Source organism: Salmo salar, chromosome ssa06, assembly GCF_905237065.1.
Source record: "Salmo salar chromosome ssa06, Ssal_v3.1, whole genome shotgun sequence".
In the NCBI taxonomy this organism is placed as follows: Eukaryota; Metazoa; Chordata; class Actinopteri; order Salmoniformes; family Salmonidae; genus Salmo; species Salmo salar.
Genome location: NC_059447.1, coordinates 38,516,467 through 38,543,912, shown reverse-complemented (window position 1 = coordinate 38,543,912; position 27,446 = coordinate 38,516,467). Strand labels below are relative to the sequence as shown.

General features: G+C 42.5%; 1 protein-coding gene and 1 long non-coding RNA gene across 3 annotated transcripts; one reads left to right on the top strand and one right to left on the bottom strand.

The window, feature by feature from the left end:
• Positions 1–1,597: 1,597 nt before the first annotated feature.
• Positions 1,598–19,082, top strand: LOC106607396 (heparan sulfate glucosamine 3-O-sulfotransferase 2). The gene is made up of 2 exons (XM_014204319.2): positions 1,598–2,712; positions 18,080–19,082. Exons 1-2 carry the CDS (start codon positions 2,093–2,095, stop codon positions 18,696–18,698), a joined length of 1,239 nt encoding a protein of 412 aa, XP_014059794.2. The 5' UTR covers positions 1,598–2,092; the 3' UTR covers positions 18,699–19,082.
• Positions 19,083–22,050: 2,968 nt separating this feature from the next.
• LOC106607350 (uncharacterized) lies at positions 22,051–26,411 on the bottom strand. Of its 2 annotated transcripts, none has more exons than XR_006770407.1 (3): positions 26,211–26,411; positions 25,968–26,035; positions 22,051–22,103 (listed from the first exon to the last, which is right to left on the bottom strand). It is a non-coding gene; the product is annotated as an uncharacterized lncRNA (long non-coding RNA). The 2 variants fall into 2 exon arrangements; XR_001329183.2 differs by lacking the exon at positions 22,051–22,103 and adding an exon at positions 22,173–23,632 and having other exon boundaries at positions 26,211–26,405.
• Between the last annotated feature and the right edge of the window lie 1,035 nt (positions 26,412–27,446).

Genomic DNA, 27,446 nt, shown 5'->3' with positions numbered 1-27,446 from the left:
TGAAATAGGAGAATTTAGAACCTCCCCCCCATGCAAGGACAGGAGTTTGAGCGTTTTATCCATGTGTATACAGAGACCTACAGTGCCTACTTTTCCAAATTAGACATTGAGACTCATTATGAAATAAAAAAGCTAACTGTGAGGCAAGGAATACAGCCAGAGAGGACATGCTTTTAAAATTCCCTTTGCACTGTCCCGTGGATTCTTTCAATATTAACAATTCTGCTAGATGGAAGTTGAGCTATGAGGACATGAGTCCAGAACCCAGCCTCAATACAACAGACCTTCACCATTCTAAGAGTGATGAACCTACATCACCAGTACAAACTGAGCAGTACACAGTTGGGTAATATTGTAGAGCTCCCTTAGACATGACTGTAAAGCATTTGCACTTTGAAGCCCCAGGGTTCTCTCTAGCTGGGCTGGAAAGGTTAATGAACCCCACTACGCCTTGCTGTATCAATGTCATATTACTGGGGACTGTGGCCCCAATTGATCGGTGGTCCCAAATCACATTTCACTAATAGCAGGTTCAGCCCCATGGCAGAGGCACAGAGTGAAATAGAGAAACAGACTCCCTGGTGCCTCGCTAATTTGGAAAATCTAGTGTTTCACTACTCCAACGTTCCCTCTCTGCTCTGTGAGACTGGGAGAGCATCCACATTAGCTGAGTAAACTGATTAAAATATGCTCAAATCATGTAATGATGTATTGTGAGCCATTACGTTTGCTGTTTGGTTTTCAAGTAATGATGCTAAAATGACTGAAATAAAAAGCTGTGATGGAATTGTGGAATAACAAACATACGGTGTGTGTGTTTGTATTTGTGTGTGTGTGTGGATAAATATTACTTACAAGCCATTTACCAACAATGCAGTTCTAAGAACACTTCTTTTTCGTAAAACTGCATTGTTGGTTAAGGGCTTGTAAGTAAGCATTTCACTGTTGTATTCGGCGCATGTGACAAATAAAATGCAATTTGATTTGATGTTGTCTGGTGGGTAGACTGTATGGCTTTACTGGATAACATCTGCTCAATGGGTGTGCTTACGTATGACACAAAGCAACATGTTTATCTCCTTGGCTACAGTGCAGGGCCCCAGAACACCCATCTGTGAGAGAGAGCACAGAATCATGGAGATTTCACCTGTTCAAATCTAAGCCCTTTATGACTCAGACTAGGAATATTCAGTCATGTCTCTCAGTTTAGAATGTCCGTGAAGCAGAGATCTGTGCAACAGCTTGGAGATTCAAGATTAGAGATCATCTTTGTTGTGTACTTTCATGATTGAAAGGGAGCAATTAATGGCCTGCCATTGTGCAATTCAAAGTTATTTTCTAAATAAAAATGCTTGTTGTCCTATTAAATCCAATTGGCTAGAGAACACACATTCATGTGAGTTATGTGGAAATGTTCACACACAGGTATCCACATTGACTATGCTTCACCTGCCAACTATATATGCTGTATGTCTCTATAAAATAGGCTACCAGGAGTATTCCTTTAAAAAGTTAAATGCATGGAGAATATGATCATATGAAGAGTGACGTCAGACGGCATCTTTATATATTCATCATCTGTCCCTGACTGCCGCAACCGCATTCTTGAGAACTTTGAGAAAGCAGCCAAACATGAGCTGAACATCGCAGATCCAGTGAAGGCGAGGCTGAGGCTTCGCACGGATTAGAGTCAATGGCAGATTACACAGTGCCTTTTGGAAGAGAGGCAGATTTATGGATTTCGGCAGGTTTCCAAAATCACTCATCATTATCCAACGGACGGCATATTTTACCCAGACCAACGGATTGAGGAAAACGAAGGATGGGATTGAGGATAACGACTCCGTGGGGGTTTAAGTGTTTCGACAAAATATTATGCAATTAGTTAATATTCCTGATGCAATCATCCTACCACTCAAACTATATGAACTCCTTTAGGCGGAATCATTCTCCTTTTTCCAAGAAAATGGCTGAAATCAATTTACTCCAAAGTTATCCAACAATTGTTTAATTGGAAACGATGCAAATTGTGCATAAGTAATTTCTTGGAGGAACATTTACCTGGTTTTCTGTCGTGTTGGGATGTTGGCAGATGCAGAGTCCTGTTCCACAGGGAGACACCGCAGTCCAGGCGCAGCACAGAAGAAAAACATGCAGTCCCTTGACCCATGGAGATATGGCATATAGGTTGATCTCAAACCGAATCGTGCCATCTTCAAATAGGTTGAGCAAACGATTTATTTTTATATTCACCATTTCATTGTCCTTCACATATTTATGCTACAGCATACTGTTTTGTTGCGGTACAATCATGCCAACCCAGAGTTCTGAGGAAAAAAAGTGCCTCCATCACAAGAACGTAGGAAGCAAAAAACTTCTGCAAAAAGATTGCACCGCGGACAGGAGGACAGCTCTGGATGAGACTTTAAACGTGGCATTCACTCACCAAGGATCAAGTAATGCTCGCAACCAAAGTAGAAATTCTGCCTTGCCCATCACTCACAAACGGAGTATTGCCCCATCCGAATATAATATTACTGTTGCACAGAAATATGGAAACAAAAAGTTACCTAATGCACTAATCATCGGGGTGAAGAAGGGCGGCACCAGGGCAGTGCTGGAGTTCATTCGAATTCATCCAGATGTGCGCGCGCTTGGAACAGAGCCCCACTTTTTCGATAGAAACTATGACCGAGGATTGGACTGGTACAGGTACGAAATGTCACGTTGATTTCAATATATAATAAACTCATTTGTCTGTTTATGATATATTTTCATTTTCAATATTACATTTTTTGAACAAGTGCATGCCCCCTACGAAGGAATTTGTCTCAATAAAACAGTAGGCTTAGGCTAAGTAGGCTTATGACTTCTTACAACCTAATGTATGTAGGCCTGCCTATGAGAGAATATAGATATGGTTGGGTGTATTGCATTTATATCCATTCTATTCTAATGCGTATCGCTGACATTATTAGTCCGCTTAAAAAGAAGTGTGTACCAGGGTGTATACTTGACTGTCCCACGATTGTGTTCGTGAAAGTTCGTGAAAGTCCATAACGTTTTTCATGATCATTAGGCTAATCAGGTACCTTGTGGTACATGGAATAAGTGTGCAGTATATTCCCTCCTCTCTACCTACCACTCTTGTTGAGATTGTTGATAATGATCACTTAGAGATCCTTTTTCATAACACAGTACAGTAGTGAACACTCATAGATACAATGAGTATAACGACAATTAGGGACACCTTCCTGATATTGAGTTGCAGCCTCAGGTCATCGGGGCATGGACTCTACAAGGACTTTACAAGGTGTCGAAAGCGTTCCACGGAGATGTTGGCCCATGTTGACTCCAATGCTTCCCACAGTTGTACCAAGTTGGCTGGATGTCCTTTGGGTGGTGGACAATTTTTGATACACACGGGAAACCGTTGAGCGTGAAAAACCCATCAGCATTGCTGTTCTTGACACAAACCGGTGCACCTGGCACCTATTACTATACCCCATTCAAAGGCACTTAAATATTTTGTCTTGCCCATTCACCCTCTGAATGATACATACACAATCCATGTCTCAATTGTTGCAAGGCTTAAATGTCCTTCTTTAACTGTTCCTCTCCCCTTCATCTACAGTAATTGAAGTGGATTTAACAAGTGGCGTCAATAAGGGATTATTGCTTTCACCTGGATTCACCTGGTCAGTCTATTTCATGGAAAGTGAAGGTGTTATTCATGTTTTGTATTTTCAGTGTAGATACACTACATGACCAAAAATTATGTGGACACCTGCTCGTCAAACATCTCATTCCAAAATTATGGGTATTAATATGGATGTTGGTTCCCCCATTGCTGCTATAACAACCTCCACTCTTCTGGTAAGACTTGCTTCCATCCACAAGAGCATTAGTGAGGTTGGGTCGCAGTCGCCGTTCCAATTCATCCCTGAAGTGTTTAATGGGGTTGAGGTCAGGGCTCTGTGCAGGCCAGTCAAGTTCTTCCACACTGATCTCGACAAACATTTTCTGTATGGACCTCGCTTTGTGCATGGGGGCACTGCCCTGCTGAAACAGGAAAAGTTCTTCCTCAAACTGTTGCCACAAAGTTGGAAGCACAGAATCGTCTAGAATGTCATTGTATGCTGAAGCATTAAGTTTTCCCTTCACTGGAACTAAGCGGCCTAGCCGAACCATGAAAAACAGCCCCAGACTATTATTCCTCCTCCACCAAACTTTATAGTTGGCACTGTGCATTGGGGCAGGTAGCGTTCTCCTGCCATCCGCAAAACCCATATTCTTCCGTCAGACTGCCAGTTGATGAAGCGTGATTCATCACTCCAGAGAACCCGTTTCCACTGCGCCACGGTGGCGAGCTTTACACCACTCCAGCCGATGCTTGGCATTGCGCATGGGGATCTTAGGCTTGTGTGTGGCTGCTCGTTCATGGAAACCCCTTTCATGAAGCTCCTGACAAACAGTTATTGTGCTGACATTGCTTCCAGAGGCAGTTTGGAACACGGTAGTGAGTGCTGCAACCGAACACAGATGATTTCTACTCGTTACGCGCTTCAGCACTCGGTGGTCCCGTTCTGTGAGCTTGTGTGGCCTACCACTTTGCGGCTGAGCCGTTGTTGCTCCTAGACGTTGCCACTTCACAATAACAGCAGTTGACCGGGGCAGCTGTAGCAGGGCAGAAATTTGACAAACTGACTTGTTGAAAGTCAATGAGCTCTTCAGTAAGGCCATTCTGCTGCCAATGTTTGTCTATGGAGATTGCATGGCTGTGTGCTCAATTTTATACACCTGTCAGCAACGGTGTGACTGAAAGAGTCAAATCCGCTAATTTGAAGGGGGAGCCACATACCATATAGTGTAGTTTGTGAGATAATTGATCTAAAGCTTTGATTTCCCAAGGCATACAAATATTTTGGAATACCAGAGTAAAAGAAACACTCAGAACAAAAGCAATTGGAATCGTAAGCATTACAAGTAAATCATGCCCCAAATCCAGGATGAAGTTACTTTGGCTTGATACCCAGGTTGAAATGCCACAGTATAGCTGCAGTGTCAAATTTCAGTAAGTAAACATGCAGATCAACGGTAATAGATATTTTCAGCGGCAGACTTTTAAGAAACCCTCTCCAGCAGAAACATGGCTAAGATTGATTAGTGACCTCGGATAAGGTAGGACTCCTCCTGCCTTCCCTCTGACGGGATGTCGCTCCAGTGTACATCGATGAGACAGGACACTGGCGCTGTCTCTTACCCACGAGTCAGACCTTGGATAACAAAGTCCATAGAAGAGTAATAGCCTTTTCTCATTATTGTGCCTACCCAAACAGTACTGCGCTGGCTTTTATATTTTCCTTTCACATGATCCTTTCCAGCATGGCCAGGTCCAGTAAATCTCAGCTCAGCTTGGCTCAGTTGTGTGACTCCACCTGCTCTCATCCCTTGGCAACCGTAAGACCTTTGCTGAAGATGGTACCCGCATGCCTAAAATCAGGCATTACACAGGTGTCACATTCTCCTCTCTGACAGAACATGGTACCTGTTGAGTGAAACCGAGCAGGGAACTCTCATGGGCCGCATCTACAGTTAGCTGAGAGAGAAAACCCACTGAAACAAAGAATGTGCCATTAGAAAGTGTTCTGTTCTGTAGGAGATTCTATCAGACAGGCCACTCTAGTGAAATCACCCAGCAGCTCTCCCTAAGCCCAGTTGGTTGGGGTGTGTGCTCACTGTCCCATCGCAGTGTGAAGCCATTTATACCTGCTGTGTTTAAGTCAGTTGAGTCAGACTCACCCATTGGGGAGCTGCTTAAATCCATTTAAGGGACCTGGAGGCATTCAGTTCAGGGCTGAGGACTTGACGTAGCAGTGCTTTTTCACACACTCTGGAGGTTAAGAATAGGCCTATAATATAATTGCAATAATGCTAATATTAGACTAATAGAACAGCGGGAAGTTTGTGTGCAGTAGGCTTGTGCCAATATAGTGCCAATATTAGCAGATACTGTATTCATATAATTAGTTTCGCGTTAATTATTAATTACACACTCACACTTACGTACCCACTCCCATGCATGCACACACGTACACACGCACGCACACACACACACACACACACACACACACACACACACACACACACACACACACACACACACACACACACACACACACACACACACACACACACACACACACACAGGCTCTAAATTCATCAGTACTATTTGGGGACTGATTAATTAAAATGCCACAGAGGCCAGGACCTAGCAACAGTGTCTCTAATCCCCTCTGAAAGCAATTTTAGTTTAGCCACTGACATCTTGCAATAAGAGCCACCTAAATGCCGCCAGTAATGAGAAAGATAAATTGGCTGATTAACGTCAGAAGTTCCATACAAATCACCTTTAATAATGTGCTTCAGAGAGTCTTATTTTTCATTTTATTTCAGTCCAAGACATGAGACACCATCCATTTAAATGTAATGAGTGTTTGCTGTATTAGTTCACCTCAGTCATGGTGGCTGAAACTTTATGCGGACGAGAACTAATATGACCTGGTCTCAGCTTTAAATAATACGATTGTCGCCATCGTCTAATGAGTCACTGTGATAGACTGTCTTCTATTTTTAATCTTTTTAATTGCGCATTACTTGCATAGTCCAACTATTTTCACCCCATTGTAAGTGACAGACCTGTGTGACGACAGTGAAATGGTGCAATGCTCATTACTTGATCTCCAGAATAGAATAAGACCCATTTGGCCTAATTTAGATTGGATGTGAGTGTCTCTCCATCCCTGTGACTATATAAGGGGCAGCTGAATCATACATTATACTGCAACCAATTCCGCAACACTTCATGGACGCGTTTTTCCATTTTTGCACGCGATCAAAAAAATCGAACAAATCCGCATCCCTACACACCATCACCATCAGAACTTAAAATGGCATCTCAGCTCTACTGATTTTACAGGAGTCAGACGCACATCAAATGAGAAGTGTTCAAATTGTGCAAGAGGCCTCGTAGAATCTGCTTCAGCCAAGAGTATTCTCCAGGTCCACCATTAATTGGCTCAGGGAGGATACTGAGCCCCGGAACTCTAGCGTCAGAAAGGTTGACAAGGACAGAAAGTTGTCTGCTGCTCATTTAACGGAGGGAACTGCACATTCCACTGGCCCAGGCATCTCTCTCCACTAGTAATGAGGAGTCTTAATCCCGATATAGCTCAGAAACATGTAGCAGTTACCATTAATTACAAAAACAACTTCTCTCGGGAATATCCCCCAAAGACACCATGGCAGAGTGAGGTTTTGGTATTAGGATTTTGTATTGAATAAGTCATTAGCTGGAGTTGCCAGCAGCAAGAGGCAGAGGTAGTGGTGTTGTGAGTTTCCTACTCAGAGACAGGGATAGAGCCTTTACCAACTGTAAGTAACCCAGCTGTACATATCATTAAGAGCTGTTGAGAATGGTAGGCCACCCTGGAGGCAAGGCCACACAATGACACTATTCTGAGAGACAGAATCTAACATGGCCGACACCAAGCCTATAAATGTATAATGTGATTAAACAAATGTGTAGTTTTGACTGTAGTAAATTGAGTTTGATTAAATGGGGATATGCACAACTCCGTTCAAACTGTTTTTCCTGGAGTCTAGTCTAGTTAGTACAATACATAGTATACACGCATCAAACAATTTCGAAGGAGATGGCCGCCGTTTTACAATCCCATAACCGATTGTGCTATTGTGTATGTTTTTTTGCGTTATTTGTAACTAATTTTGTACATAATGTTTCTGCCACCGTGTCTTATGACCGAAAAGAGCTTCTTGATATCAGGGCAGCCATTACTCACCCCGTACTGGAGGAATTCATCTTCTTCAACGAGTTGGAGGGGAAGGATTTACTCCAGACACCCGACAAGGCCCTCATCCCTGTCATTCGCAGGAGGAAAAGACAGAGATATCGTGGATGACGGTCCGGGTGTAAGGATCCATCACCGAGAGGATAATCTACCTTTACCATCGGTCCTATTAGCCAATGTACAATCAATCGATAATAAAATAGATGAACTACGAGAACGTATATCCTACCAGCTGGACATTAAAACTGTAATATCTTATGTTTCACTGAGTTGTGGCTGAACGACGACATGATTAATGTTCAGCTGGCGGGTTTCAAGCTTTTTCGGCAGGATAGAACAGTGGCCTCTGGTAAGACAAGGGGCGTTGGCCTATGTATATTTGTAAATAACAGCTGGTGCACGAATTCCAAGGAGGTCTCGAGGTTTTGCTCGCCTGAGATAGAGTATCTCATGATCAGCTGTAGACCACACTATTTACCAAGAGAGTTTACATCTATATTTTTCGTAGCTGTCTATATACCGCCGCAGACTGATGCTGGCACTAAGACAGCACTCAATGAGCTGTATACGGCCATAAGCAAACAGGACAACGCTCATCCAGAGGCGGCGCTCCTAGTGGCCGAAGACTTTAATGCAGGGAAACCCAAATCAGTTTTGTTTAATTTCTATCAGCATGTTAAATGTGCAAACAGTGGGAAAACAACTCTAGATCACCTTTATTCCACACACAGAGACACATACAATGCTCTCCCTCACCCTCCATTTGGCAAATCTGACCATAATTCTATCCTCCTGATTCCTGCTTACAAGCAAAAACTAAAGCAGGAAGCACTAGTGACTCGGTCAATAAGAAAGTGGTCAGATGAAGCAGATTCTAAGCCACAGGACTGTTTTGCAAGCACATACTGGAATATGTTCCTATGGCATTGAGGAGTACACCACATCAGTCACTGGCGTCATCAATAAGTGCATTGATGCCGCTTTCAAGGAGCGGGACTCTAACCCGGAAGCTTATAAGAATTGCCGCTATGCCCTCTGACAAACCATCAAACAGGCAAAGCGTCAATACAGGACTAAGATTGAATCGTACTGCTCCTCGGATGTGGCAGGGCTTGCAAACTATTACAGACTAAAAAGGGAAGCACAGCCACGAGCTGCCCAGTGACACAGACCTACCATATTAGCTAAATTACTTCTATGCTTGCTTCGAGGCAAGTAACACTGAAACATGCATGACAGCACCAGCTGTTTCGGAAGACTGTGTGATAACGCTCTCCGTAGCCGATGTGAGGAAGACCTTTAAACAGGTCAACATTCACAAGACCGCAGGGCCAGATGGATTACCAGGACGTGTACTCCGAACATGCGCTGACCAACTGACAAGTGTCTTCACTGACAGTCTGTAATACCAACATGTTTCAAGCAGACCACCATAGTTCCTGTGCCAAAGAACACTGTTCTCCTTGTTCACTCATGACTGCATGGCCAGGCACGACTCCAACACCATCATCAATTTTCCCGATGACACAACAGTGGTAGGCCTGATCACCGACAACGATGAGACAGCCTATAGGGAGGAGGTCAGAGACCTGGTCGTGTGGTGCCAGGACAACAACTCTCCCTCAACGTGATCAAGACAAAGGAGATGACTGTGGACTACAGGAAAAGGAGGACCGAGCACGCCCCCATTCTCATCGACGGGGCTGTAGTGGAACAGGTTGAGAGCTTCAAGTTCCTTGGTGTCCACATCATCAACAAACTATCATGGTCCAAACACACTAAGACAGTCGTAAAGAGGGCACGACAAAGTCTATTCCCCCTCAGGAGACTGAAAAGATTTGGCATGGGTCCTCAGATCCTCAAAAGGTTCTACAGCTGCACCATCGAGAGCATCCTGACTGGTTGCCTCACTGCCTGGTATGGCAACTGCTTGGCCTGTCACGTCCTGACCAGTATAAGGGGTTATTGGTTATTGTAGTTTGGTCAGGACGTGGCAGGGGGTATTTGTTTTATATGGTATTTGTTTTATATGGTGTGTGTATGTAGAGGGGTGTTGGATTTATGTGTTCCGGGGTTTTTGGTTTATGTTCTTGTTTTGTATTCTAGGGTTTCTATGTTGTGTATTTCTTTGTTGGCCTGGTGTGGCTCTCAATCAGGAACAGCTGTACATCGTTGTTTCTGATTGAGAGTCATACTTAGGGAGCTTGTTTTCCACCTGTCCCTTTGTGGGTAGTTGTTTTTTGCATTGCTGTTTTGGATAGCCTGCGAAACTGTCGTACTGTCGTTTCTTTGTTTCTTGTTTTTTTTTGTGTTCACATATAAATAAAATAATGATGAGCACGCAACCCGCTGCGCCTTGGTCTAATCCCTTCGACTACCGTGACATGGCCTCCGACCGCAAGGCACTACAGAGGGTAGTGTGTACGGTCCAGTACATCACTGGGGCCAAGCTTCCTGCCACCCAGAACCTCTATATCAGGCGGTGTCAGAGGAAGGCCCTAAAAATTGTCAAAGACTCCAGCCACCCTAGTCATAGACTGTTCTCTCTGCTACCTCACGACAAGCGGTACCGGAGCGCCAAGTCTAGGTCCAAAAGGCTTCTTAATGGCTTCTACCTCCAAGCCATAAGACTCCTGAACAGCTAATCAAAGGGCTACCCAGACCCCTCTTTTACGCTGCTGCTACTCTCTGTTCATAATCTATGCATAGTCACTTTAATTCTACCTACATGTACATATTACCTCAATTACCTCGACTAACTGGTGCCCCCGCACATTGACTCTGTACCTGTAGCCATATATTGTCTCGCTTGTTATTTTACTGCTGCTGTTTAATTATTTGTTACTTTTATTTAAAACTTTAATTTTTTAACTTATCTATTTTTTACTTAACACTTAAAAAAAATGTTATTGACTTCTTAAAGCATTGTTGGTTAAGGGCTTGTAAGTAAGCATTTCACAATAAGGTCTATACCTGTTGTATTCGGCGCATGTGACAAATACAATTTGATTTGATTTTGAATGGATTCCTTGCAAGCAATATTCCAATATTTCCTTTCTCTAGCATATGCCAGGTGTCTTTAGAACCATTTGTATTTGAACTACAGACTGAATGAATATTTGCATTGTCTCATTATGCGTTGGTAATGTTTTCCATTACTCCCTGCAGTTCAGCAGAAAGCCTTTTGCAAAGACAGACAGGGGGAAATGTGACAGGAGGAAACAAGTTTAAACTGAACAGGATGTGAGGTTAGGCTGACATGCACTGAAATAGTTTTGTTTACACTGTGTTTCATTGAAATTGGCAGCGGAGCCGCAGTTAATTAATCTGAAACATTTACCCAATTAACTGAAACGCTCATCTGAGGATGTGCAGCTTGCCAGGCATGGATTTCGGGGTCTTCCTGAGAGTGTCTTCATTTTGGGATAGTTGGACACTTTCCCACATCAAAGTCAGACACAGTAACAGCATTTGGTTTGCATTAATTCAACACTTTATCGCTTCAGGAGAGCAATTGTCTCTCAACATCCTCAGTGGATTAGAATATTGCAATGTGTTGTCATTTCTGTGAAACGTAGTGCACAGCCAACACGACTCAATCAGACATCATTGAGGTCAGACTGATTCTGATTCTGAAATATTTCTTTCCCATACAGACAAACAGGACAGTCCTGATGTAAAAACATAGTTTACTCTGGAAAAGATTGTCAAGGTGTGTATACAACAGATCAGAGCTTTGTTGAATAAGACCTGCTGCTGGTTGTCTTGGCAGTTGACTATAACTGATTTCTTGGTCTAGTTAACCAACCAGCTGGCCTGGTTTCAGTATTGCTGTCTGGGACATTGCTAGGTAACTCTTAATTGACTTCCATTGAGACCAGCTTCTGTCGCTGCTGACTGGTGATTAATGCTTGGACGTCATCCCAGCAGAAATGGCAGTGAGTGAAATATTAATAAGATAATCTTTTCCAGTGGAGATAGAATGAAGGTTTTTCCTTCGTACCAGGCGAGGGGAGTAGACTGCGGTGATGGGATTGTATAGAGACTCTGGTTTTATTACAGCTTTGTGTGTTAGAACACATGAAGCTGTGTAATTGCAATCTGGGTTGTTCTCAACTGTAACATAACATGGTCTGTACAAATGAACCCTCCTTGTGTCATTGAAGATGTGACGTAGCCATACCATAAACATAGGCACATACCGTGGTTTGTAGCAATATAATGATTTAAAAGCTTTCTCACATACTGGTATTACCTGTCCCTGAATCCTATAACATTAGATAGACTATTCACTGTATTGTTGTGAGATGCAATACAAATTAGAAGATGAAAGGCTTCAGAATGAAAGCAATGGATATGTGGATATGTGACTGTCTATGTGAATGTGAATATAATTCAGGCCCCGGTAATAGAGGTATGTGAGAAAGCTTTGAAATCCTCATACAATACTGTATAACACTACAATTCAACAACATGCTCTTAGCATCCACCAAGAAAGCAGTATAGACATGCTCTAAATCCCAGGCTTTTCCCTGCACTGATCTCACTTCATCTTACGTTCTACAGACCATTTGGAAGTGACCATGATGAGCCATGAGACCTTTGTCATAATTTAATCAGGGGCTTTTCCAAATAACCCCCGCTCGAGCCGAGGCCATCCCAACACCACATATAATGGATATGTTGAAGTCACCATGCTCCCTGTCCCTGGTTAGTAGACAGTAACTCACAAGCTGTGTGTTGTATAGTAGGCAGGGTTCATTATTAGTCTGTGTGATGACAGACACGTTCTGCTCTGCCAGAGATAGGGGCCACTCTCTAAATCTCTCCGGCTGTCTGTCTGTTGCAGGGACACTGCCTGCTTGTCATGATTGATGGTTTCCAATTTAAATCCCAATCAGATCAGGCCTGGCCCTCGCATTACTGTCCAATCCTCTGACTCATCATAAAGCTGGGTAATTAGTACCACGAGGCCTGGATTAATTCTGTTGCAAACAGTCTGTCACCGCCACAGCCTTTCTACTGACAGTGGGTGATAGCTTGAACGTGGAGGAAGTGAATACAACACTGAAGTAGGCAAACAAAATCCACAAAGCAGTGGAGGCTGCTGAGGGGAGGATGGCTCACAATAATGTCTGGAACAGAGCAAATGGAATGGCATCAAACCATGTTTGATGTATTTGATACCATTCCGCTGACTCCGCTCCAGCCATTACCACGAGCCCGTCCTCCCCAATTAAGGTGCCACCAACCTCCTGTGCCACAAAGGTTTGAGATTAAACAGAATACTCCATGATTGGGTTATTGATTTAGCCACATCAATACCTGACTCTGTACATCTATTGAAAGATGCTATGCTACATTTTAGCTCAACCTTAGAGATGCTACACGTGTTCTGTACATCTATTGAAAGATGCTATGCTACATTTGAACTCAACCTTAGAGATGCTACACGTGTTCTGTACATCTATTGAAAGATGCTATGCTACATTTGAACTCAACCTTAGAGATGCTACACGTGTTCTGTACATCTATTGAAAGATGCTATGCTACATTTGAACTCAACCTTAGAGATGCTACACGTGTTCTGTACATCTATTGAAAGATGCTATGCTACATTTGAACTCAACCTTAGAGATGCTACACGTGTTCTGTACATCTATTGAAAGATGCTATGCTACATTTGAACTCAACCTTAGAGATGCTACACGTGTTCTGTACATCTATTGAAAGATGCTATGCTACATTTGAACTCAACCTTAGAGATGCTACACGTGTTCTGTACATCTATTGAAAGATGCTATGCTACATTTGAACTCAACCTTAGAGATGCTACAAGTGTTCTGTGCATCTGCCGCCACACACATTCCATTTTGTCCACATTAGAAGACCTGCTAATGACCATACCAAAGTTATGTATACGCACTACTGTGGTTCACCAGCAAATATTTACTGAGGACTCTTATAATGCACTCAATTCCCTCTTGATCTGAAACATCAATGAAGTTCCACTGGCGAGGTCTGGGTTAATTGATTGTGCTGAAGGAGGTGATCCAAAGCTGACCTTTACCTGCTGCTACGGTGTTACATGCCTGATATAGCTGGTGCCTGTGTGTCTGTACAATGTTGACTTGCTCAGCGGAGTCATGTTAGCAGACAGGTTACTTGGCACATCCTTTGGCACTTTTAATGTTACAGTATGCCAGACATGATTTTTAGGTGTTGGTCTCAACACATCTGTCAGGGGGGATATTAAATACACACGTGTGTTTTTACCGGTGAGGGGGGAATTGCTATCTCTTTGCAATCTTGTGAGCACTGGGCACATTTACAATGTTGGTATAGATCCTTCACACCTCGGTTCATTTTAACAGAGTGATTAAAATGTCACAGCCTGTAACACATCCTGACTCCTCTCAGAGTTTCACCAATAACCTGAACAGGAGACGGCTGTAAATTACTCCAGTCAATTTAGTTCCAGCTCACAGGATCCGGATGATGATCAGAGCAGGGAGCCCATCCATCTCTCTACAACTTTGATTCATGACACAAAATGCCAGTTACTGCCAGCTTTATAGATATGTGTGTGTGTGTGTGTGTGTGTGTGTGTGTGTGTGTGTGTGTGTGTGTGTGTGTGGATGTACTGTATGTGTCAAAATGTGTGCAATGGCAGTACATTTCCACATTGTGTGTATACCTTCCAACTATATTCTACATCATTATTAATATTTTCCTAATGGTTAATTCTACAGCGTTATCTGATATGATTTACAATATATAATCTGTAGCTTAGTCCCAGAGCTCCACGCAGCTCGCCGGTATTGAGAGCTGGAGTGATCATGGTGACCCTATCCTTTGAGAGTCGGCCTATCGAGCGACAATGAAGGCTTTCAGAAAGCTACGCTACTGAAGGTGCTGTTCTCTTCAAGCACCATAGGGTGTCAGGACAGAATCCACTGCTGCTAAATGGCTTACCACATGTCACAGTAACCTTGGCATATTACAGTTTACAGCGAGAGCCTCCTGTCCTCTCTTATGCTACAAGCACCTCCATTGAAAAAGGCAGGCGTCTAAATACAGGGAGGGCAACGCAAATAGCAACTGGCAATTAATGTTAGCGGAAGTTTGAGGTGTAATATCAGACTTTTGCATGGTGCCATTCCTAATTTCCCACTGTGGTGGTTGTGTTTTCAGTAATGCAGTCAGTATGCTCATATGAATAACTGTTCTTCTCCCCGGTTTGGGTATTTACATCAGAGGAAAATGGAAGATGGCACTTTAGTTAAATATTAATGAAATATTTCTTGATGAGAAGCAGGTTTATATTCTGGTCAGTTGAATGTTTTGAAATCATGTGGATGGGCTTTCATTTATAATAATCAATATCTGTAAAACAAATGTTAGTTCAATAAAAAAAAAAATACAGAGAGCAGCAGGTGGATCATTTATTTTATCAATATAATTTATTAGATCTGAGAGGGTAAATTCATTTCTCAAATACATGACATGGATTAAATCCCTGCTGAATTGAGAATGTATGCACAACGTGTAGGCCTACACGATGGAAGTGCAGATTATGTTAATGCTAATTCCACCAATGTAATTAAAATCCGGTTAATAAAACAGTGGTAAAGCTGTCCCTGACAAGCTGTTAACGTTTAATGATAAAGAGAAGGGGGGAATAATCTAAAGAGCAAATGTACATGTGTATCTCATCACTCCAATGGTGAACAAATAAAGTTCAATTCAAGCTAGGTTTCTGTTCAACCAAACCCGGGACTCAGCAAACCCAGTAGATAATGTGAGCATGTCATGTTGTTTCTTGTGCTCCCCAAAATGCACATGTTCCTCTTTAGGCAGTGGATCATTCTTGTACTGTACTTGGAAAATGGAGAATGTAATTGGTTGTGTGAAGTAAGAGCATCCCATGAATTATATGTTCCATTATGGGTTTTCTATGGAAAGCTGCACAAAACCTTTTTTGTGTCCTGGTCTCATCTGAAACCCTGGTGGATTAAATAAAGTTATAGGAGGTGATGGATTGTCTTTCATTCCTAATCGACCAGAAATGCACCTCTTTGTGGCAGTTGAGAAATGCTACGAAGCATAGTACAGTACCAACACTCCTTCTCATCAGCAGAAAAGTGACAATTTCAGATCTTGTTCACACTGCGTTCAGCTCCTGCACCAGGCACCAGTGGAAGTGTTAGACTGTCAGTAACACCATCCTGGGTGTTGGTTGGGTTGATTTTTGTAAAGGTTTATGTAATATGCCTAATTGCAGCTATTTCTTTTAACAGTGTTGGTGAGAATTGTGAAACCGAAAAGGGTAGCGTTTGAAATGACAATAACCAACAGTGTTGGAATGTCTGTAGCTTTCATCCATGAGATTATATAGGTTCCTAAAATTCCATCAACGCAATAATACATTTATGATGATGGAAGTGTGAAAAAAAAGAGGAAGAATATGCTATACTATAGGTTAAGGTTGATGATGTAACTAAGTTCCATCACATAGCACCTGAGATATACAGTAGTAGCATGTTTTTAGCGTGTAAAGCTGTTTTCTGGGGATGGTGCTACTGCTGTTCTGTTCCTTCCATCCCATGGAAGATTAATGATTGCCTGTGGCCCTAAACTGGTAAGGCTAACTGAGACACCCAGCAGAACAGCACAGGATTCATAAATCAAGCTAAACTGATCAATATTTCTCAGACTGTTAAGGTACACTACATGACCAAAAGTATGTGGACACCTTCATGTCAAACGTCTCATTCCAAAATCATAGGCATTAATATGGAGTTGGTCTCCCCCTTTGCTGCTATAACAGCCTCCACTCTTTTGGGAAGGCTTTCCAATAGATGTTGGACATTGCTGCGGTGACTCCTATTCAGCCACATGAGCATTGGTGAGGTCGGGCAGTGATGTTGGGGCGTTTAGGCCTGGCTCGCAGTCGGTATACCAATTCATCCCAAAGGTGTTCGATGGGGTTGAGGTCAGGGATCTGAGCAGGACAGTCAAGTTCTTCCACAAAGATCTCGACAAACCATTTCTGTATTGTCATGCAGAAACAGGAAAGGGCCTTCCCCAAACTGTTGCCACAAAGTCGGAAGCACAGAATCATCAGTCACAGACATAAAGTTACTATTTTATTTCCTGTATCAGTTTTAGTGCAAGAATGGTTTTGGGAGAAACTGCTCGATGCACGTCAGGTGGGATCTATCCATGTTAATGTTCAAAGATTTCTGGAAACAAGGTCCTGACCTGGAGGGAAGAAGCATTTTACTGGATCTAGAGCTTGTATTATGGATACACAATGGGAAAGTCCAGTAGCCTAGAGGTTAGAGAGGTGGACCAGAAGCATGTTGGGAAAGGCAGAAGACACATTTCTGTTCTAACCAATGGACAATAATGTTGTATTCAAATGTAGGTTGTAATTGTATCTTAGAACTATTCAGGCCTCCCGGGTGGTACAGCGGTCTAAGGCACTGCATTGCAGTGCTAGACGTGTTACAACAGACCCGGGTTCATTCCCGGGCTGTGCCACAACCGGCCGTGGCCGGGAGTCCCATAGGATGGTGCACATTTGGCCCAGTGTCATTCGGGTTAGGGGAGGGTGGGGCTTTACTTGGCTCAATGCACTCTCGTGACTCCTTGTTTAAATACAACTTTTGCATAACCCAGGTTTTAAACAGGAATGATGCATTTCTTAACTCCCATTGCTCGAATCATGAAAGGAAATTTCCAGAGCAATGCCAGTCTCTACATTTTCTTGTAAAATATCAGAACGCTAGTTTACTTTGCTATGCATAGTTTCCATAGATATGAGAAAAACTTTTCAAACATTTTAAGGTGCATTTCCCCAGAAACTTTATGAAAACGAGGACCTATTTAGTGTGTCCCAGATTTTCCCAAGTATCTTTTTCTGTTGGATGTCCTTAATGCAGGTGATTGTGATTTATGAACACCAGTCTAAAATGTGATTGGATGATTTCCCTCCAGCCCTCAGCATCACTGTCACCCTGGAGATAGGGAACATGAGTTGTTTTCATGAAACCTTTTCAGCTATCGAAGTGGATAACAATTTCTGCAAGACAATTAAATTGCTTTACTATTCTATCCCCTTCTAGAGTACTAATACAATGGATTCCAGGCATAAAAACACATTTTAAATCAACGGTTTTCTCTTTCTGTCTTTCCCTATTTAGAGGACTAATGCCACGGACTCTAGACAGCCAAATCACCTTGGAGAAAACCCCCAGCTACTTTGTGACACGAGAGGCTCCCAGACGCATCGCCAGTATGTCCCCCAATACCAAGCTGATTGTGGTGGTGCGTAACCCAGTCACCAGGGCCATCTCAGACTACACACAGACTCTGTCCAAGAAGCCGGACATCCCAACCTTCGAGGAGCTGGCCTTCCAGAACCGGAGCCAGGGTCTGGTAGACACCTCATGGAACGCTATCCGCATAGGGATGTACATCCTCCACCTAGAGAACTGGCTGCAGTACTTTCGCCTCTCCCAGATCCACTTCGTGAGCGGCGAGCGGCTGATCACGGACCCGGCGGGGGAGCTGGGCCGCGTCCAGGACTTCTTGGGTCTCAAACGCATCATCACAGACAAGCACTTCTACTTTAACCGAACCAAAGGCTTCCCTTGCCTGAAGAAGCCGGAGAGCAGCAGCCAGCCCCGCTGCCTGGGCAAGTCAAAGGGTAGAACTCATGTCCAGATAGACCGGGAGGTCATTGAGCAGCTCCGGGACTTTTATAGGCCTTTTAATATCAAATTCTATGAGATGGTGGGGCAAGACTTTAGGTGGGATTAAGAATCTGATTAAAAAAGAGCAGGTGATATGTGCTTATTGAAATGGCTACCTCAGTGGAGTCATTGGAATGAGGACACCTTAAAGTAAATCCAATTTCTCTTCATGTTTGAAAATACAGTGTGAGTTTAACAAGGTGTGTATAATCTGCCTCTAACTTTAAAACCTTTGATATCATTTCCTAGTTCCAACTTTAACATCATGCCTGTTTTGTTAACCAAATAAAAGAGAAATATATTCTCCCACGCCATTTAATCTCACAATTAGTATTCGTCATACACTTAATTGTGTTTCTTCACAAAGGCCTGTTTCTTTTACAACACTGTACCATGTCAATCGTTCCAACTCAATGGACAACAATAAAGAGTATAGAGACAGCTGAGATTTGCTGTAACATGTCTGTCCTATGCTACAGTATGATCACAGACATGATAAAGCTATAGTATGTGAACTTGGCATAAAATGTGTATCATAAAGGCATTCTGGCAAATTAAGACAATAATGAATGTAAAAACGATTAATGGATGCCCTCATGCATATTATCGTATCAAATCATGGCCATTATGATGATAATTGGAAGCATTTGTCTTATCAGCTTCACACAGAGAAGAGGTAGAATGTAATGGAAAGACATAGAGGAAAAGGTGGAGTTGAACTACAGAGCAAAGTGAGCTCTTCATCCAAGGCAGCATGTAGAAAAACAGCAGATGCTTTTACTCAGCCTTTTGAGAAATTAGGAATGGCTTGATTAAAGAAGCTAAACTAAGAAGCTCCCAAACAAGCAGATTCAGATTGAATAATGTAAGTTGAGTACTGCAGTCTTGGTTAAATGTTTCAAGGCAGGACTTGTGTATTAACATTGCCCAAACAGTACATAGAAGTACACAAATTACAGAGCGTTTACATCTAATTTAACCCCTACAAAGCATTTGCAAATTTGGGGATGTAATAAATGCCCAGTATTCCTAGTTTAATTGCAATCATTAGGGTTGTAAAATAACCACCTCCATGTAACATAGACGCACAGAACCAATGCATATTTTACATATTTATTACATATTCATAGCAGCAGCATTAAAACTGTGTTGTTCCTTCCACAGCATGTCCTTGGTGTAATGAACACGAGGGGAGACAGAGAGCTGGTTTCAAGAACAGGGCGCAGCAGGTGATACTTGAGAAGGACCACAGGAGGAGGCAGGTAGCTGGGTCCAGGGGCAGGCAGAAGGGAATACACAGAGGGTCCAAAAGGGCAACAGTACAGGCAGGGAAAAGGCTAGTAACGTTGTCCGGGAGATCAGGCAATAAATAGGTAGGTAACAGGAAATCTGATAGGCTAAAGTACAGGCAGGAACAGGCAAAAGGCATCGTTAATGAGGCAGGCAAAAACGATCATACAGGAGAGGTGTAAATCACGGGGAAAAACAGAGTTCCCGAAGACGTATGTCACAAAACAAGCAATACTTCACAGTGATGAGGTGCAAAGAACTGAACTAAATAGTGTGTAATAATAACCTACAGGTGTGTGAACACGTGATTAGAATTCAGGTGACTGGGATCTGGAGAGTGAGCTCCGTTCAGGGGATCTAGGTGTTTGAGAGTGTGAGCTGGAAAGTGAGCTGCGTTCAGGGGACCTACGTGCCATAGCACTATTTAAAATGTTGCTTAGGGCCCCCAAAAGGCTAGGGCCGGCTCTGACTGCATGTGTGGGTATGGATGTGGGTATGCAGACCTGCGAGCCTCTGCGGCCCCCACCTCCATCAAAGTTGCCCATCCCTAATTTAAATTGTCATTTGTGATACTCTCCATTAATTCTTGATTAACCTGCCAATGCTTGTCTACCCCTGCCTGCTACTTTGTGAGCCACCACCGTACACACTGATACGCTGAGCAGTTTAGCAATGAGCTCAACTTTATCTAACCGCAGTTTATTACACATTTTTTTCCTCCCAGAATGCATTTGGCTTGACTACAGAGCACTGAGAGAAAGTTATTTCCCGGTTTGGTGCGATTGCACTGCAGACAGAAATAATGATCCATCCTGTACAAAGAAAACAGACTTATGGGACTTCTAGCTGACTTGTAGCAGCCATGCAAGAAACACACCTCACGTAATGTTTATGGGTAACTAATCCCAGATGGTTGTCAATAAAGAGGAGTGTGTGAGAATCCATCACCATGGTAATATATAGAAATATGTCTACAGCCTGAAGTCTGAGGCTCATATATTATCCCTTGTGTGTGTGTTCTATTTCTTCCCTGCCATTCAAATAGACTGTGTTGACAGTGAACCTCAGAACTGTCCTTTAGCCACTACAGTCAGCATAGTGAACTGGTAGGGTCATAGGCAAAATGTCATCTTTCCCAGGCCTACTCTACTGTGCTCTCCACATCAGGTATTGATTGGACATGATCATGGGAGAAGTAACAGTCCAATTACCTCCGATGGCTGGCCTAACCTTCAAAAGAAATACCAAGCAGCAAACAGGCTGCTGTTGTAAATGTCATGAACTTTGAAAAGACTGAGGCAAGTTTTGCCACAGCATTTACCAGGCAATGTCAAGCAGTACATGATGCGATCAATTCCAATGGATTCATTGTTTCATTTCGTCAAAACGTTCACTGTCAGGACAGCCTTTGAATTAAAAAAAACAATATACATGCAGGACAGCATTTAAGGAGTCATTATTTTCAGAGTTGTTAACGGTTTACTGAAACTTCTTTTACCTTACCAGACAGGAAATCCCATTGTGATTTCAAGGCGGACCCGAAACTTCATGAACTTTACAGAATTGATGTCTGCTCTCGGCAGTGTTAAATGAACAACTGTTAAAAGAGAGAAGTGAAGAGGGTTGTACAGTCCCAGGGTGTGCTGTATGCTCATCTCTGAAATTACATTGGTCACGAGACATCAATAATGGAAAAATGGTTGCGGGCACTAAAACTTCCAAGATGAGAAAAATCCTGTTCAAATCATCTTAAAAGCCAGGCTTATACATAAAACTTTTACATATTTATTTGTCCATTAGCTGACGTCTGGGAGGAAATGTATGGGGAAATTTATAAGGGCACAAGGCGAGACCGAGATGCAGACACGGGAGGCAGATGGTTTGAGTCTTTGATATTTATTACATCCAAAAGAGGTAGGCAAGAGAATGGTCGTGGACAGGCAAAAGGTCAAAACCAGTTCAGAGTCCAGGAGGTACAGTGTGGGAGGCAGGCTCGAGGTCAGGGCAGGCAGAATGGTCAGGCAGGTGGGGTACAGAGTCCATAAAACAGGCAAAAGGTCAAAACCAGTTCAGAGTCCAGGAGGTACAGTGTGGGAGGCAGGCTCGAGGTCAGGGCAGGCAGAATGGTCAGGCAGGTGGGGTACAGAGTCCATAAAACAGGCAAGGGTCAAAACCAGGAGGACTAGTAAAAGAGAATAGAAAAGGCAGGAGCATGGGAAAAACACGCTGGTTGACTTGAACATACAAGATGAACTGGCACAGAGAGACAGGAAACACAGGGATATATACACCAGGGATAACAAGTGACACCTGGAGGGGGTGGAGACAATAACAAGGACAGGTGAAACTGATCAAGGTGTGACAAAATTACCTGAACTCTTACCTATTCTCTATCCGAAGTTTAAGCTTCAACTGAGCTAGGAATTCTTTTTTAGACACTTGCAGTTTATTCTGCTGATTGTCTGTTGTCCTATAAGCAACTTTATCATGCCCTGCAATATTTCACTTATGTGGTGTTGGCCTTTCATACAACCTACTGTACAGTAGATTACGTAATGTCAGAATTCACCACACAGTAGGTCACTCCAGAGGCGTACCATCCCCAATGATTATAGCATTTGGGAGGTTCCCACTTACAAACCAGATGTTTCAGCTTGAAAAGGTGAGTGTAACTCAGTTCCAATTTACATCTACTGTAGCTGATCAGAGGAGCATCTGTTGAGGACTGAACTAACGGTTTCTGCAGTCCTTACACCAAATTAGTTGCAACTCATCTTTCTCTCTGCACATTCACAAGAACGTAGTTCAGATGACAGGCCAGGTATATTTAGATATTTGTTGCAGGCAATGATTAGCCAGCTTGTTCAGTGTTGGTTTGTTTCTAACAGCAATTATACAGAAACTGGAGCCAGAACCTTTTCTCAAAACAGGAAATTGAAAGTATGTGGATTGATATTCAATGTTCACTCTCTTTTACTTTAGAAGAAAACAGATCCATCTTAGCATTTACATGGTTGCATAATTGTATGTAGTTCTCTAAATGAACCACCGTAACACACTAGGGTGCACAATAAAACTGGTGACCAATGCACTGCAGGGAAATGTAACCATTTTAATAAATATGTAACATATGGCTATGGTACCCCCCCCCACACACACTTTTCTCAGCAACTTGGATTCTTCCGTATAAAAGTTAATAGTCTTGTGGTATTTATAGATTATTTTATGGGAGACATCACCTTCTCTCTCCTCCTAAGGCTAAGCCATAGAGGATAATGAGGATGTTTCTTTTCTCCGTAGTACAATAAGGAAGCAATATGGATGATTTATATGGTGGCAGCAATAACCCCCTCTCCAAGGAACTCTCATTAAATGCAGGAGATGGCATGTGAGCAAACCTCTACGTGCATCAATAGTGCATGAACCCCTATAATTCCCCAAGGCCTTCCCTGAGAACACATATTTGCTATGCTTTACCTCAAGGGGATATTTGAAATCAAAAGGTGTACAAAACGAATGCAGATATTTCCCAGACAGGAGGGATAGTGGATAACACATTTGTTATTGAGAGGTCTGAAAGGGAAGCTGTGTGGATGTTGCTGCTTCGTCGTTGATCTGCTCTCCACCTGACAGGCTGAACGCCACACTAACGAAGACCAATGCCATTAAAACTGCTGCAGAAAGTCTCATCGCCTTTGATCCTGTCAAGCCCTGTACGTGTAGTGAGAAGAAAAGACAAAAAACCTATATGGATACACACACCATGGTATAGTAAAACATCTTTTGATTCTCTGCACTCTTCAGAGACCCCGCACCTAACGGTATAAATAAGAATCTATTTTCAGGTTGATTCCAGAGTTAAAAAGTTTGTTGGTGAACGTCTCTGCGATATGTCTCTCAATAGACTTTCCCTGGACTGTGGCCCCTCTTAACCGAACAGGAAACGCTCTGCCTTGACTTGTCTCATTTCTCCGCGGCCTGTTGAACATGCAGTAAGCTGCCCGACCTTGGAGAAAGGTCAGTCTCAGGACAGGATTTCAGGACCCCAGTGCGGCTAATTAGCAACAAGCCGCAACGTTGGAGGATACCAGCTCCCTGGATAGCTACAGTACCACCAGCCATGGGTAGACCTCTGGAGGTCACGGCCAGCTTGTCCCAGATTCATGCATGTGTAGCCATTTGCATTCTCTTGTACTCATACCCCTCTGGATCCCCTCAGGATCTTATACAACTCAACTGACAGTGTGCTGTATAGTATGTACTGGATGTACTGTACTGGATATTAGGATGTGCTCAGAGCCAGATACATTTAATGATTGGGTAGATATTGATCCCATTCACGTATCTTGTTTGCATGCGGACCGATCCTTCCATCATTACTGATAGTCAGAGCAGTTTTGATTGCAGTATATTTGAATGCTCTGACGGTATTCCAGCATTTTTTATTAGTCTTTCTCAAACGTGCTTCACAGATATTGGTTACAATTGATTTGATGCATGTTTTATCTACTCCGATTTCCTCTTGCGGAAACCTTTAAATAACAACTTTTCATTTATGCAAATCATTATAATTCCAATCACGTATTACTTTACAAGCACATGTATAATCCTGAAATTCTCAGTTGTATTTAAAAATGACTACCTAGGGCCTATTTGTTTGATGCTGGGATTCGCTGGGATTTTACTGTAGTAACATTGCCAAGGACATGTGCTCATTTGAATGTCCATTTATCTGATCGGTGCTCTCACCCCCAAAAAATTATTCTCACTTTTAAATACCAGCTTGCAAACCAGTCTTCAATGTCTTCTACAGAAAGATTTTCTCACATTTCATAGCTTCACACCACCTGTGTTCTGCCTCATGCCCACCCTATCTGTCTCTCTCACACCCCAGACGATAAGGAGACGACTGCCAAATGATGATGTAAATGTCTCTGACAACTGTGAAACCGCTCATTGGCAAAGTGAGAGCTGTGTCTACTTTTAGGTTATAGATTTAGATTCAGAATCTAAGGTATGGGCTCTGCACCACAACCTGAAGAAAAGAATATCATGGGCGAAGTGTAAATACCCTGTTATTTAAGGTGCTATGCACCGGGTTGCAATGGTAATTTGGGGGGGGGTCTGTCTATGCCTTGGCAATGCCTAAGTATCTAATTGCTTGGGTCCAACAAAGCCAGTTGTAACGTTCTTAAATAACATTGTTGAAAGCGGTAAGAATAAAGGCTAATGCTATTGACAACTGTTTGGTTATTCGCAAGAGATAAATACTGTACTGCTGTTTTGCTGCTAGCCCCGTTGCAATTAGTAGTGTGAAGCTCAGATTTATAAAGGCATTTCTCATAATACAGAGTCATAAACCTGTCATGGCTGTTTGGAGGGTGTGAATAAAGCCTAATCAATGCCATAAACAGGGTGGGGAGACGTGGACTGCTGATGTAATGTCTCATTGACCCGTAATGTGTATGCAGTTAGAGAAAATACATGGATCATTCAGGGGCATAACTGTCAGTAATTGTGGGTCTAATGGTTTTACTCTAGAAAGCAGGAGACCATTTGTTGCAATCAGACCAAAATAAAAAGGCATTCTGATTATACGCGGCAGGAAGTGGAATTATTGTAGACTTTTGCAAGCTATTTTGTTCTCACACTGCTGGTGGTTTAGTATTCCGTATCCAAGCACTTCCCATTGTGACATTTAATTCCCTGCATGGCATCGAAAATGCATTATTCTCATTCTGTTGAGAAGCTCATATCAGTTATTAGCGTAAGTCATACATTCATAAAAGCCAATGGATTAGCATGGGTGTGAAACAGATGTATTCCTATCAACTATGGATTAATAGACCTCCCAGGATATATTATTAACAATCTCTGTGGTTCTGTCTGCTGTTAATATCCATTAAGGCAAAGAGGCCATTTCACTTTGTTGACAGGACTCAAAGTTGAATAACTTTTCTGTCAGTTTTTCCCCACTGATATTGACAACTATTTAATTACCAAGTAATTATCAACTTCAGTAAAAAGACAGAAGGAAACTGCTCACCTCGTGATGAATCCTAGTCCATTCCACTCTGATTGAGCTCTGAGAGAATCCGTTTGTTTCCTCATGCTCTGAAAGGAAAGCAACACAACCAGAGAACCTGTCCATTTAATTACCAGTGATTGCGCTGTATTCTAAAATCCATTATAATACAGGTTTTTCAAAATTGGAAATAGAATGAATAAAAAAATGTATTTTATAACATAAAAAAGTAGTATAGTAAAGTAATCACTATTCAGATATTACCATTGGAACTACTTTATTGAATAACAGGTCCATAGTTTTTGAAAACAAACATTCCGTAGAGAGAAAGCGGCCTGCCTGTGTTGTTTTTCAGGCGCTGAAGAGCCTAGCATATGGTCGATAACTGGAGAGACATGGCGACCGGCCTTAAAAATGGCCTGAGTAGCGCAGGCAGCACCGCTGAGCATAACAGAAGGTCAGGACCAGTACTTTATTTATAGACCCACATCACAAGTTCCTGTAAGTAATACCTTATCAGTCACAGGTCTGGAACATATATACAGTGGAGGACAATGCTGTATCATTTCCTCATCAAGGGGGCTTTAGCTCAGCTGTGAGCAAAGCACAATAGTTTGTAATTACAAAGAGGCTCTGTAAATGCAAAAATACATCAATCCAGAATATGTGACAGGTGGTACCAAGCAAGTTCCAAAGATAAGCAGATATTGCCAAGAAATTAAACATGAATATTTGTTGACATAATTGGGACTTGGGCTCCAGTGGAACAGCCGGAGTTTGTGTTTGTCATTTCAACATCCCGGTGAGTGCAGTGAGTAATTAAAAAGGGCTGTCAACCATTTTAATACAACATAAGTTGAATATAGATCAGAATGTGTCACAGCATGATTACTATAGAGTATACCCATTCATTTGTTGCATTTTATGTCAAGGGAAGCCCAGGCTCCATTGTTAATGTCGGTCTGAAACCAGAGTCAGCAGCGGCAGAGTCATTCCCATACCAGACACTTACTGAGATATGTAAAACATGCCATGCGTGTCTTAAAAAAGGAAAGGGTGATGAGGAAGATACAAGAATTTGCACTCCACTAAGTATTATAGGATGTTAATGATTGATATTCTCACAGCCTGTCTCCATTTCTCCTCTGATCTCTGTGACAGTTTTAGAATCTTCACAAAGTTTGGAGAGGGACGTTAAAACTGAATTCTAGCTCTCGAACCATGGGAATCTGAGTCCTATCACTTTCACTACGACATTCAGAACGTCAAGGGCAGTTGTGAGTTTTTTCTATTCCCTGTAGGTATTTTTATTCTCAGAAAGTGTGTGTTGTTAGCAGAGCTTTGACATAGACGAAGTTCTCCTGTAGGCTCTGAAGTGAAAGTCTTACTTTGTTTTTCCGAGTCAGCATGAGTCTCCCTTACTGCTCGGGTGGATTTGAAGTGGTTTCAGGCTGTGTTTTTCTCTCTCTCACCAACAGTACGTCCAGTATGTGGTGCATA

Coding starts and splice junctions, on each gene's coding strand:
- LOC106607396 (XM_014204319.2), top strand. CDS start 2,093: ATGCAGAGTCCTGTTCCACAGGGAGACACCGCAGTCCAGGCGCAGCAC. Junction 2,713..18,079: donor CGAGGATTGGACTGGTACAG/GTACGAAATGTC, acceptor TTCCCTATTTAG/AGGACTAATGCCACGGACTC.